Raw genomic sequence first — 13154 nt, forward strand, 5'->3', positions numbered from 1 at the left:
ATAATTTTAAAAGCTAGTAAAAGGGTCATCTATATTTCCAGGGCAATATTACTTTATCTTTCAGAACAAATTATGAAATTCATTTTGCCAGCTGCACAAATATAGATGTTGCCTCCTTGCTTTAAATTTAAATACATTTTCCTATCCATATTCATTTAATCAACAAATGCATTTATAATGCTTACAACATTATGTCATTTATTTTTAGCTTTTCCTTGAAAGATTGGCCCGCGAAGACCTAGAAAAACATAACTCTTTCATGTCCTTGTACCTACAGCAGGGAGAAAAACATTCAGATGTGACCTTGTTAGTTGGCCCACGATATGGCATCAGTCATGTAATCAACACAAAAACAAACCTAGTTGCCCTGCTTGCAGACTTCAGCCATGTCAATAGGATTGAAATGTATACAGAGGACGATGTAACCGTTAGAGTAGAGCTTCATGTTCTTGATGTGAAGGTAAGTGCAATTTATTTCATTTTTTTTTATTTTGACGCAAAACTTGTATACTAGATGGACAAAAGTATTAGGACAAACCTTAATCAAGCATCAAATTTAGGCTTTTCATTCAGTCCTATTACCAAAGTTGTATTAAATCCAGCCCCTAGCCATGTAGTTTGCCTGTACTAACATTTGTGAAAGAATGGGTCATCTAAAGTGCTCATTGAAAGGTACTGTATTGTGTTGCCACCATTGTAACAAGAGAAATTTCTTTCTTTTTAAATATTCCATGAATAACGGTGAATGGTATTATTGGAAAGCGAAAGCAGACTGAACAAGCACCAAGGAAACTGCTTTGCACTACCATCTTCCTCCCATAAATGCACACTGATATAATCATATGTAGTCTATACACATACAGGTGCTTTTCACAAAATTAGAATACCTTCAAAAAGTTAATTTATTTCAGTACTTCAATACAAAAAGTGACACTCACATATTATGTAGAGTCATTACAAACAGAGTGACCTATTTCAAGTGTTTATTTCTGCTAATGTTTGTGAGAAGCACCTGTAGCTATGCTGTAATCAATGGTGCTTTGTCATAATGCAAAAGTCTCTGAGAGTCCCAAATAGTAGAAGTGGCGATGACAAGACTCACTACTTTGAGAAAAAAAAATCTTTATTATCTCATAGTAAGCAATAAAAATCAGGTGGGGTGGTTACAGGCCTTTGGGAATGTCAGTAGACTCAAAACTGCCGTAGCCTGCTGTTGTTTGCCTGTACGTGCCCCACCTGATTATTATTGTTTGCTGTGAGATAATAAAGAAGATTGTTTTTCTCAATGTGGTGAGTGTTGTCATCCCTACTTCTACCATTTGGGACTTGAAAAGTGGAAGCTTTTAGGAATCACAGCATGTCAGGTCAAGTAAAATTAAAGAGTGGGGTCATCAAGTGCTGAGGCGCATAATTTATAAAATTTGCTGCGCTCACTCAATAACTTCAGAGTTCTAAATCTACTTTGGAATTAACATCAGCATAAAATTGTGCATAAGGAGATCCCTGGCAAGGGTTTCCAAGATTATTCTGGGTTTGTCAAATGCCGAAATAACAGTACTTGCCTGACCTCATTGTGCCATATGTAAAGATTGATGGAGGAGGCATAAAGCTATGGGGTCATTTTTTCAGGCCCCTTTGTTCCACTAAGCAGAAATCTTAAAGGGGTTATCCAGGATTTTCTTTTCCTATAGATCTAACAACTTATCACCTGATAGCTGTTAACTACCTGCCCATTCTACCATGTAACGATCTCTCCTGGCTAAATGTGGTCACAGACCTCTCCTGCTGACAATTCTCCTGCTTCCTGTGATGTCTTATTGACAGAGAAACTCCTTCTCTTCCACTCAGTTATGACTGAGCTAGAAAAGATTGTCGCACAGAAGAACAGGCAGGTAGTTAGCAAGTGCTTAAATCCATTGGAAAAAAAAGTCCCGGATAACCCTTTCATGCTTCAGTATACCAAGATATTCTGGACAATCCTGTTTCAAACTCTGTGGAACATTTTTGGGAAGCCCCTTTTCTTTTTAAACATGACTGAGTCATCAACTCTAAATTCATGCCTATGAAGCTAGAATGTGATGTCAGAAAAGCTCCAATGGGTGTAAGGTGTAGGTGGGCTAATACTTTTATCCATATATTGTAAAGGTTTGTAGGTGTATCACAGCATCTTCGTTTTATAAACAGAAGTTCCCTTTGCCTAAGCGCTATTTCTTTAAACTGATATGTTAGTTTTTCGAAATGCAAAAAAGAAAAAAAAAAAAGAAAATAAATTTGATGAAAAAAATGTTATTAGGAACAAGGTACCAGTAAAATCTATTACGGTATATAATGGATGCATTAAGGACTTAAATATGATATATCATGGATATGTTTCATTACCCACATAGAAAAGCATTAGATGATAAAAATAATGAACATGCACTGCAATGTAAAAATTACTTGTGTGCAAATGTTCTATCCTTTCAGTTTCTTTTAACTGCTTCAAGATTCCAAAAACATAAAGTGGTTACAAGAAGTGACCTAACCATTCTTCGAGCTTCTTCTGCTTAGAAGCCGCTCACTAGTTTGTTTAATATACCTAAGTTTAAAAAAATGCCAAAGATGTCACAATGAAATGACCAAACAGACACCAAAAAAAGGAGCCTCACGACAAAAAACGCCGCTGTGTCTTTAAGCTCTTCCTCTCAAAAAACATGGTGGGTTTGCACACATCTAAAAGATGTCATGTGCACATACCTAAAGGCTATTAGAGGAAAGTCTGAGCCTGAGTTAATACATTTGGACTATATTAGACTACATTCCACATACATTTAGATTGTTTTGCTTTCACAGTATTAGATCTAAGGCATTAATGTAGTTTATTATTTCATTATCTATCTTCTTTGTCTTAATAAATTTCTAATTTTTGCAGCCTATCACACTACTTATGGAATCATCTGATGCCATGAATCTTGCCTGCTTAACAGCAGGTTATTACAGACTATTAGTTGATTCAAGACGATCAATTTTTAATGTTGCAAATAAAAACACAGCCAATCGAGAATCAGGTAAGAAAGTGAATATGGATTCACATAGTGTATATTACTTGCTATTTTAAATGGAAACTGTCTGGTCCCTGAAACCTCAGAAACCGCCCCTAGAAGCACTTATACCATATAGCTTCCCAATTATGTATCTGATACTTAAAAAGTAAGTAAACTTTGATCTTGTTTTCTGAAAAATTGTGCTCTTATCTGTTGAGCTCCGCACTATTCAGAGGTTTATTGAATAAGTGATGGAATGATGGGGTCTCAGGACCCAGAACTGCACTGATCTGCAGGTAAATAAAGTGCTTGCCAAATGTGAAAAAAACATGTTCAAAGTTCAGTCAGTCTTTCAGACAATAGTATATTTCATCAGAAAAATAAAGTTTGAATGCCCTCCTCAGCATTTGAAAATGTAAGTGACCAATCCAGAATTCCATCACTTCTGTCACAATTACACCACTCATGGTGTCCAAATGATGCTTTGAATGACAGCTCATCCGCCCTATATCAGGGGCATGCTGGACTCGCCAATCTGTCCGGGCCTATGGGGTTTCCTCCTGGGGTCACGTATTCAAGTATTCAGGTAGTTAGCTGCTAGCTGGCAATGGTCAGACCATTGCCAGTCGTATCCTTGCTTAGTGGTGTGTTGCTCTGTACTCTGTGTATATTCTGACCTTTATTTGCCAGACCTCGGATTTGCCTTTTTGATCACTCGCTTGTATTACCCTTTTTCCTTTGACGTACTCTGACCTTAGTAGCCTGACCCTGAACTTTGTCTTTGACTATTCCTTTGACTAAACCCTTTTATCTTTGACGTACTCTTCTGTCAATTGACTTCGAACTCTTTGACTTCCCCGTCTTACGGTTTGTTCTTGAGAAGTGACTCAGTGGCACAACTTCACTTACAGCAGACCTGCTCTACATTCTGTGCTCATACCCAGGTGGGCATGATAGACATTCTCTGCTCTTTGTATCTTGTCTTCAGTGCATGAAGTCCCACACATAAATGCAATATCCTTCCTCTTAGGCTTAGAAGAGAAGATGCAGCAAGCCATAAGTTTGTTGCATGACTATATCTTGTAAAGCCAGACTGCTGTTAGTGAAGAAAGGCCTTGCGCGACTACTGTCTCATGTGTCAGAGACATTAATGGAAAGCTGAATTTGTTTTAAATTGTACTGGAGGCCATTTCTGAGGCTTCAGGACCTGACAGGTAACTTAATATTAAATACTCATGTGTGTTTTGTTAAGTAAAGTATCATCATTAAAATTTTTCTTTTTTTTTTCTTTAGGAAATGAAATTCGCAGTAAAATTAATTATCATGATTGTGATTGGAACTATTTACCAAAATCAACTATCATTACTTACGAAGAAAATCAGGAAGCTCAACAAATATTCACAGACTTGAAACAACGAAACATTGACGTTTCAGAAAGTCAACTGTGTCAAAAAGACCACCGGAGTTTATATATAGAGACTACATTTAATTCAGGAGAACTTGATCAGCAACTAACCAAACAATGTGACCATATAGATTTAGAAAATAGCCTCAGTGTAAACCAGACGACATTACTGTCTCTGTCAGGACTGGAACACTCTAATACAGCACAAGATTCTCCAAGGAGCGCAAAAGTGTCTTTCATATTTGGTGATCATAACCTTGACACCATAAACCCACAGACACTTGGCTATGAAAGATTGTTGGATGAAAGTCCTGAAATGTTGGATAAACAAAATGTAATTTACTTAAATAATGCCAATGACATTAAAGACCTAGACTTGACATCAGATGTTGAAAGCATCCATTTCGCTGCTAATGCTGTTTATGCAAATATATCTGAAAGTAAAATGTTCGGCGCTGCAGAAGGAATTGAAGAACCGCTTTTACATGATATATGTTATTCTGAAAACACTGATGATGTCGAAGATGAAGATGAGGCCAGTTGTGAAGAAGATATAATGGTGCCAGAGGACACCAGAACAAATATTCTTAGCATGTCAGGTTCCAGCGATGACATCATAGACTTGACCTCACTTCCCCCACCCGAAGGAGACGACAATGAAGATGACTTCTTGTTGCATTCCTTAAACATGGCAATTGCTGCTCCTCCTCCTGGATTTAGAGACAGCTCTGATGAAGAAGACTGTCCGAATCAGTCTGCTTCAGCTATTAGTGCGTCTAATGATGACATCCCAGTGTCACTTATTGATGCCGTACCAACAAGTGCAGATGAAAAATGTGAGACAATCCTAGAAGAAACTATGGTTTCAAATCTTCAAGCAATGCAAGAATTGGCTGTGTCAGAAGACAGCCAAGCAGATGACACCTCAGGTTCTTTCACCATTGTGACATTCATTCATTAGTGTACAAAATCCATCATATCATCCCCTTAAACCATCACATTATTTTTATATTTGTATTACAGTTCCTCATAATCAAACCATCTTTTCCTTTTACCCATTGGACCTGCTGTTATTTTTTACTTTTTTTAAACATTTTATATGAAACACTCATGTTAGTTTATAAAGGTATGGTTATGGTGTGATACAGAGCGGATAACAAAAATATTTGGTTCATTCATTTTTTTTACTAACTTTCTTTTCTCTGTTTCTCAGGCGTAACAATTTTAAGAGCATATAGTCCTGAATCATCTTCAGATTCTGGAAATGAAACCAATTCCTCAGAAATGACTGAGAGTTCTGAATTAGCATCAGCACTGAAGCAAATAGAAAATCCTGCACGTGCAATATTGCAGAACAACGATGGGTACCAAATTCTGATGCCAGAGCAGATGGATATTTCTGTAGCAAAGAATCAATCTGGATCTATGTCTCTGAAGTCTACTTCTTCCATAGCGAATCGGCAGGCTGTGGAACTCCAGTCAAAAGCTGTGCCTTCAAAGCAGATACTTCATTCTGATAACATAGAAATGGAGCCAGAAACCATGGAGACAAAATCTGTTACTGAATACTTTAGCAAGATGCAAATGGGTTCTTTGGTGTATGCTTGTAAAAGAAAAAATAAACCAGATGCGGAATTAAAAACACATTTTGATGTAAATGTTACAGTCAAAAAGCAAATAGGTAAAAGAACAGAAAATGACGGTGATCTAAAAAAGTTTGAAACGCTCCATTCTAAAGAATGTCAGCTCTTGAGTAATTTTAACTTGGAAAGAACTGCATTTCGGAAAGACAATCAACGATGGTATAATACCACTGAGAAGGGAGCAATAGAGAAATTGCCAGCAGGTTCAGCATATGTAAAGACATTGCCAAGGCTTTCTGGGGTTGGAAAAAATGAAACCGATACTAAGGATGACCCAAATGTGGAAACCTCTCTTTCAGAACAAGAGGATATATTTCTTTCCAATGCAACTTTTATTTCTTCTTCCAAAGAACTTGTCGACTCTGAAGCTGATGGTATGTCTACTGAGCACATTTCTAAGATAGCAGATACGGATCAGAACATTAATCGGATCTGTGAGTACCACATCACCAAGAACATGTCCTCATTTCAAAATGAGGGACATTTTTCTCTCCAAGGTTCCCAGTGTTCTTCTGTGGATGCAGGTTGTAGTACTGGTAGCAGTTCATGTGCAACTCCTGTAGAGTCTCCTCTGTGTACTTCAGATGCTAAACATATTGTCGGTGATGCATCAGTAAAGAGTGGAAATTACATGACCCCTGACGAAAGACAATCAATACTCCCAAATCATAGTGCAACATATCCTGAACTGCACCAACAAGGTGATGCCGCTTGTCACAGGCTGAATGTGCCAGTTGCACATACAACAGTGAATGCAGACCCATTGTTTGGAACCTTAAGAGAGGGATGTCATCGGATATCTAAAATTAAAGAAACCACAGGTACATCACTTTTTGTTTTCCACTGGTTACATTCCACATATTAATGGGAATCAATATGCTGTACTCTATGTAGCCATGTGTCCAGGATTAAATAATTGCATACTTAATTGCTATAACCTCAAACACCTTATAATAACATATTTTACGCATTTCTATTGGTAACTGGGATAACATATCATTTGGAGGTCATCGACACTCAGACAGCTTTAGCTATTGTATTAGACTTTTACTGTATTGGTGTAAAGTCACAGTAAGAGCTCTATGGCATCAACATGCTCAAGGAGGGGGTCAGCTATCAATAAAAACTATTAGGGTACAAAAAAAATAAGCATTGATGAAAGCATTAGTAACTACAGATCAAAGCTAATAGCATATTTAAAAAAGCCCTCCCATTAAAACGTTTTCCCTTTAACATGTGCATATGTTTATGTACTGTAATGTGTATGTGTTACAATACCAATCAATGTCTTCTTTGGTATCCAGCACCATTTCGGGCCTCTTTTGAGTGATGTTACTGCTCTTCAGACTCTCCGAATCACACGTTCTGGGTAACTTGGATGTGGCTTTTACAATGTAAGTCTATGGAGCATCAGAACGAGACTCTATAGGTTTACATTGTAAAAGAGGCTTTCAGCTCACTCATAGAGAACAGAGTGAGCCGCATAGTCTGAAGAGTGGTGACGTCATTTAGAAGAGGAGCAGAATGGTGCTGGATTCTGCAGAAAGCAAGTAGCTGAATATATTACTACATTCACATCATAGCAAATACACATATACACTTTTAGGGATAAAAAAAAAAGTTAATGTTGTCATACACAATATCTTTGCGTTGAGAATATTTGGTTACTGTGAAGCCCTCTATGACAGAACCTTACTGACTGTAAAGTTATTAAACCATACTTAGTCATGAAGTGTTCATAAATTTAAGACAAAACCTTTATTAACACATAAACAATCCACACAATTAAAATCAGTGTCTCAGAACCAGACCAAGAATTGATAATAGAGGTAAGCGAAGGGGTAGCTGAGGTTTAGCGCGCCACGAGGCAGTTGAACAGCAGGTGTATCCAGGTAATATGTACCGAGTAGAGTGTGTGCAGCTTTGGGTTACTCTTTGTATGTGATGTTTATGAGGCTGCGTGACCCCACGGGTTACAATTTGATGGTGGTGTCTTTGCCCTGTGCTCTGGAGATGTTGTCAGCATACTAATACACAGGGCACTTATAAGGCAGATAGGTGTATAATTCCTGGCGGTCCCACGTGGAATATTTAATGGTGGGCAATTGCCCTATATGGTGGAGAAATGTACTTTTTCTCTGAGAATGAATCCTTGTATTACTAAAGTAATGATTATTTATAAATATTGTGTATTTGCACCTTGATATAGTATGGCCTAATAGCAATTATTCTGCACTGTCACTTTAAAATTCGGGGTACATGTTGTAAAAAATAGAAAATTGTTTCTAATGACTAAAGGAATTTTCATGAATGTCCACGGACATATGCGCAGCAGTGAAAGTGTTTGATCTTGTTTGGATATCTGCTGTTTCCTTCGCTTATTTCTATTATGAATTCTTGGTCTGGTTCTGAGACACTGATTTTAATTGTGTGGATTGTTTATATGTTAAATTTATGAACATTTCGTGACTAAGTATGGTTTAATAACTTTACAGTCAGTATGTTAAAATCAAGTTTGGAGTGTTGCCCATCCTCAGTCTAAAGGAAATGGGCTGGTGCGTTATGTTTATCATATGACAGAACCTTGTATGATGCTTATATAGAGAATTTGCCATTATATGGTAACCTGATTTTTTTGGTTGGAATATTTAGCTCTGAAATCCGGTAGATAGAGACGGCACTTCAAGTGAAAAAATATATATTTTTGTTTATTCACTTTTGCAAAGTTTCAGCTCCTGTACTTTTCTCTAGGATCACAGAAGGCTCAAGGAGGTTAAATCATTGTGAGGTGAATAAAGAAAAGGCTGGGTTTTTTTTTACTTGAAATGGTGTCTGCATCTCCATTTTGTGCTCAGATTAAAGACCATGGGTTAAGTCATGAGAGGCAGACACCAGTGGTTACTATTGAAAAAAGCTACTTTTTTACATTATTTTTTTCTGAATTGTAATGAAACCCAGTATCCATTTTAATTTGTGTTAGCTAAATGTCCAACCCCATAATGTGTTTTTAAAAAAACCCTCACAATGGTGTGACATCACCAGCTGAATTTTGCCCTGGCCCTCTATCATACTCCGCTTACCTGGTTTCAATGATGATGTGGCTGTAGTGTTGACATTATGACACTGAGATCACTGCTGTAGCCATCATCAGAGATGGGTGAACCATCAAAGGACCATGGAGGTGCTGTCACAACAGCGGCATTGGATTGCTAAGGTGAGTATCTCTCCTTTAGTTATTTTGCACCATCACAAGCTATTTTTAAAGTATTCCATGGGGTTAAACCTCTTTAACAAGTTGACTATTCTTACTTTTAGCTTAAATTAAAAACATTTTACATGGGGCATGATCCCCAGTACAAGCCTTCAATGCCCATTATAGCCCAGTGTCAACATGCTCCTGAGCAAAACACTTATTCGCTGTTGATCATAATCTTTTATATAGGCATGACAAATATTATTGGTTGGCAGCACATTTCCTGGCATACACAGGGGATGTGCTGGAGATAATAGTGAAAGCTAGTAAACAATCGAGTGAACAATTCATGACCATTATTACATAAAAATAAAAGCAAACAAGTGCTGATCAGTTTTTGCACTTGTTATGGGCAGTTTATCTCTCCGTACAAAAGGACCCTTATTTGTCCACTACTGGACAATTTTTTGGTTTATTGACATCTGATTGATCCTGGTGTTACATAGTAATGTCAGAAATTCATTTTTTTCCCTAAAGGACTGCTTGCATTGACATTGGATGACATTTGCAAATTGTAACATCTCACTTAGTGCAACAACAACTACATGGGTAGTAATATCTTAAAATATAGCTACATGAAATACAGGAGATTTTGTAGGCCATTGCTGATCCTAAATAAACACTGGATCCTTAAAAGACGTGAATGGATCCTTCATAGACCACTTATTTAATTAAATTCAAGCTATTTGATGGAATCTCTGTATACTGATTGGTGGATGTCCAAAATCAAAATCATGCATTTATTAGAGCACTTCTATCCAAATAAACACCAATCTCTCTTATCATATGCAATAACATCTAGGAAATGCCATAACATCATTATAATGAGGTGATGAGACAGTGTTGTAGGAATCATAATGATCATGGTCCATTCTGAATTTTTCCTGGCCACTTGCTGTACAGGAAATTGCCTTCCAGGAAATGGAACTGGGCTGTAATTTCCAGCACATTGAATAGTTGGTAACATTGCTGTGCTGGAAAAAAGATAGCACTAAGTAAGTTTTCTCTCTGGCCACTGTGGGGGGTCACTGGTGGACACAGACAGAAGAGGACCCCTGTACAGTATATGAGACCTTAGCTGTCCAATAGCTCACCCAAAGGCATATTCTACCTGCTTTGGAGGTAGAAGTGGGCTCCTTACCTATTGGGCTCTTGTGCAGCTGCACAGTTTCCACCAATGATATGTCCACTCCTGGTGGAGATCCAAGCAGTCAGGTCCTTTTTTGAAATTCCTCTATAGAAATGTATCTAAACATCATAAACTGCCCTTTCCCTTTTCTTCTACTATTGAGCCATCTGTAAAAATATTAAATGAAAGCATAATGTATAAGAAGGTTATAGTTATTTAAATTTCGAAACTTTACATACTGTACTTACAATTTGTGTTTCAGCAATATTAAGAGTGAAAACAGTGACTTGTGTTTTGTCATTTACTGCTGATGGTTACCATATTTTTCCAAATGACGCTGGCTAGGAAGAAGTAGAACTCCATATTATATGCAAGTTGCACACTTCACACAGTATCATTTCAACTTACAAAATTTCAATCAGACTTTGTGAAAAAAAATACCTGTCATCTTCCAGTCAAGATGGGATACAGAGTGTACATTAATGATAAAAAAATGAACTTTTTGAATTTACCAAATGGCTGCAATGATATAAAGAGTGAGAAATTTAAAGGGGTCTGAATACTTTCCGTACCCACTGTATAGATAGATAGATAGATAGATAGATAGATAGATAGATAGATAGATAGATAGATAGATAGATAGATAGAGATATTTTATATCCTGTATTTATTGTTCTTGTATCGTATGTCTTTTTTCAGAAATGCTTAACAAATATCTCTGTTTTTCTACTACCCCTAGTGTAGCTTTGACAGAGCCTGCAAAAGGAAGAAGAGATGGCATGCCTACAGCTACTATTAAACACCCAAAAGGTGACCCTTTTGCATCCTCCAGCATTTGCTCAGAATCAAATGTGCCAACTCAGAACCAAGATTCTCTCCATCTTCACCAAAGGAACCAGGCCTGTGCAGCAGAAATCAGTTCATACCAGTATGACATATTGGGAGGAAGTTTGAAAATGCCACATAATAGAAAGGTACTAAGAAGAAGCAGCAGTGTCATAACGAGATCCTCAGGCACGGAGGTAACAGACAAGAAAATCTCCTCAATCAGCTTGTGCTTGGATGGGGTGGACACAGGAACGTCCAGGTCTGAAAAGAGACTTGAGCTTCCTTTAGGGAAAAAAATATCCAAAAGTTGCTCCCATAGTTCTGTGAATTCACTCAGTGACGGCAAAGATAATAAAAGGTCAGCTTTAACTGGATCTATGCAAAAGGTACAAAAACAGTCTAGGTCACTGCCTTTGTTGAAAATAGATGCAAGCAACTGGAGATGTCGGGGCCCCTTTAGTTACTGCTTCCAAAACAGGGGAAAGAATGCTGAAGATGAAGAAGATGAGTTTGAAGAAGTAAACCATGGTAACAATAATGAAAATAAAGACGTATCATGTGTGTATCTACCAAAATTATCAGTGGAAGCTCAAAAAGTAGAGCCTTCATTCACACCAAGTGGAAACAGAGATATAGAATCTCCCAGAGCCAGTATAGTAATGGCTACAAAACATACTGAGGAGGAACATGTTCCTGGGCAAACTGAGTTGAGTGTTGAAAACATGGATTTTGATGAAAAGATTACCAGAATTAATGCACTAAAAGAAAAAGTTTATGCAATACCTGATGGGTTTCATGCTGCTCAAAGAGATGCGAATGAGTTACTCAGCCTAATAAGATCAAACCACGCTGGAAAGGGGGGAGATGTAAGCTTAGATACCTATGACCAGGAACTATCTCAATATAAACAACAACTGTCTGTTGAATCTAGACAGCTAGGAAGTGCCTGCAGGAAGATGGCCACCGCAGACAAGGGCCAAGAAGAAATGTTATCAGCCATGACCTCAAGTTTTCAAATTCTCTGTTGTTTAACAGAAGCATGCATGAGATTAGTAAAAGCGGTGAATTCTGAATCACAACAACAAGAAATTGTAGCAAAAATAGATGAGGTGGTATTGAACTACATTTGTTTGTTGAGGGCTGCAGAGTCTACATCTGCAAAGATGTTCAGTGATCCCAGTGTTAAACTTATGGCTCGACACTCTAGTACTATGGCTGCCGTTGTAAGCACACTAACCCGTTCTCTTAAAATGCTTTTGAACAAATAAGCTAAGATAGTCACTTCATAAACTACCTTAATAAAGCCATACATAACCTTTTTTCTTTATATATGTATAGACCAATGTAAATTGCATTACTCCCTTGTATCTCCTATCCAACGCAACACATCTGTCCCTCCTCCAGACACCATATGAGAGAATGGCATTATTCATTAGCAAAAATGCTGATGTGATGCAGTCGCTTGTAAAAATTTAGCATCTAAGAGCCTAATGAACCTCAATTACTTATCTTGCATTATCTGCAGGCTTACTACGTTAGCAGTTAACCCTTGCTGCATCTTCCTCTTTTCCTTCCTGCTCAATCACATTAGCGATAGCATAATGTAAATAAACAGTATTTAATATTTTAAATTATAATTTTTAAGCTCTGAAAATGATGAAATATGTTTCACATCTATGAAGGTATTATGATTTACTAGAGAATATAAATATATATATATATAATAAATTGATTTTTTTTTAGTTCATGCTGTCTGTGTACAATCATTTACGTTAAACTTAAAACAAATGAATAAAATACTTATAAATGCTTTAAAATGGTATAGAATCTGTGAAATAGGCAGGTTTTTTATTCTAAGAAAAACTCCACACTT

The 13154-nt window shown here is 37.2% G+C and overlaps 1 protein-coding gene across 4 annotated transcripts in view; it reads left to right on the forward strand.

The window, feature by feature from the left end:
- FRMPD4 (FERM and PDZ domain containing 4) overlaps nt 1-12689 on the forward strand; it is a 739093-nt gene extending 726404 nt beyond the window's left edge. For 3 of the 4 annotated variants that reach the window (XM_077296709.1, XM_077296710.1, XM_077296711.1), the window contains 5 exons: nt 278-460; nt 2912-3047; nt 4317-5357; nt 5642-6892; nt 11198-12689. In XM_077296709.1, the coding sequence (XP_077152824.1) occupies nt 278-460; nt 2912-3047; nt 4317-5357; nt 5642-6892; nt 11198-12549 (3963 nt within the window). In that variant the 3' untranslated portion in view covers nt 12550-12689. Of the gene's footprint in view, nt 1-277; nt 461-2911; nt 3048-4316; nt 5358-5641; nt 6893-11192 lie in introns of all 4 variants that reach the window. The other variant, XM_077296712.1, reaches the window with a different exon arrangement.
- The last annotated feature ends 465 nt before the right edge of the window (nt 12690-13154 follow it).

The sequence above is a fragment of the Ranitomeya variabilis genome, chromosome 3, assembly GCF_051348905.1.
Source record: "Ranitomeya variabilis isolate aRanVar5 chromosome 3, aRanVar5.hap1, whole genome shotgun sequence".
In the NCBI taxonomy this organism is placed as follows: Eukaryota; Metazoa; Chordata; class Amphibia; order Anura; family Dendrobatidae; genus Ranitomeya; species Ranitomeya variabilis.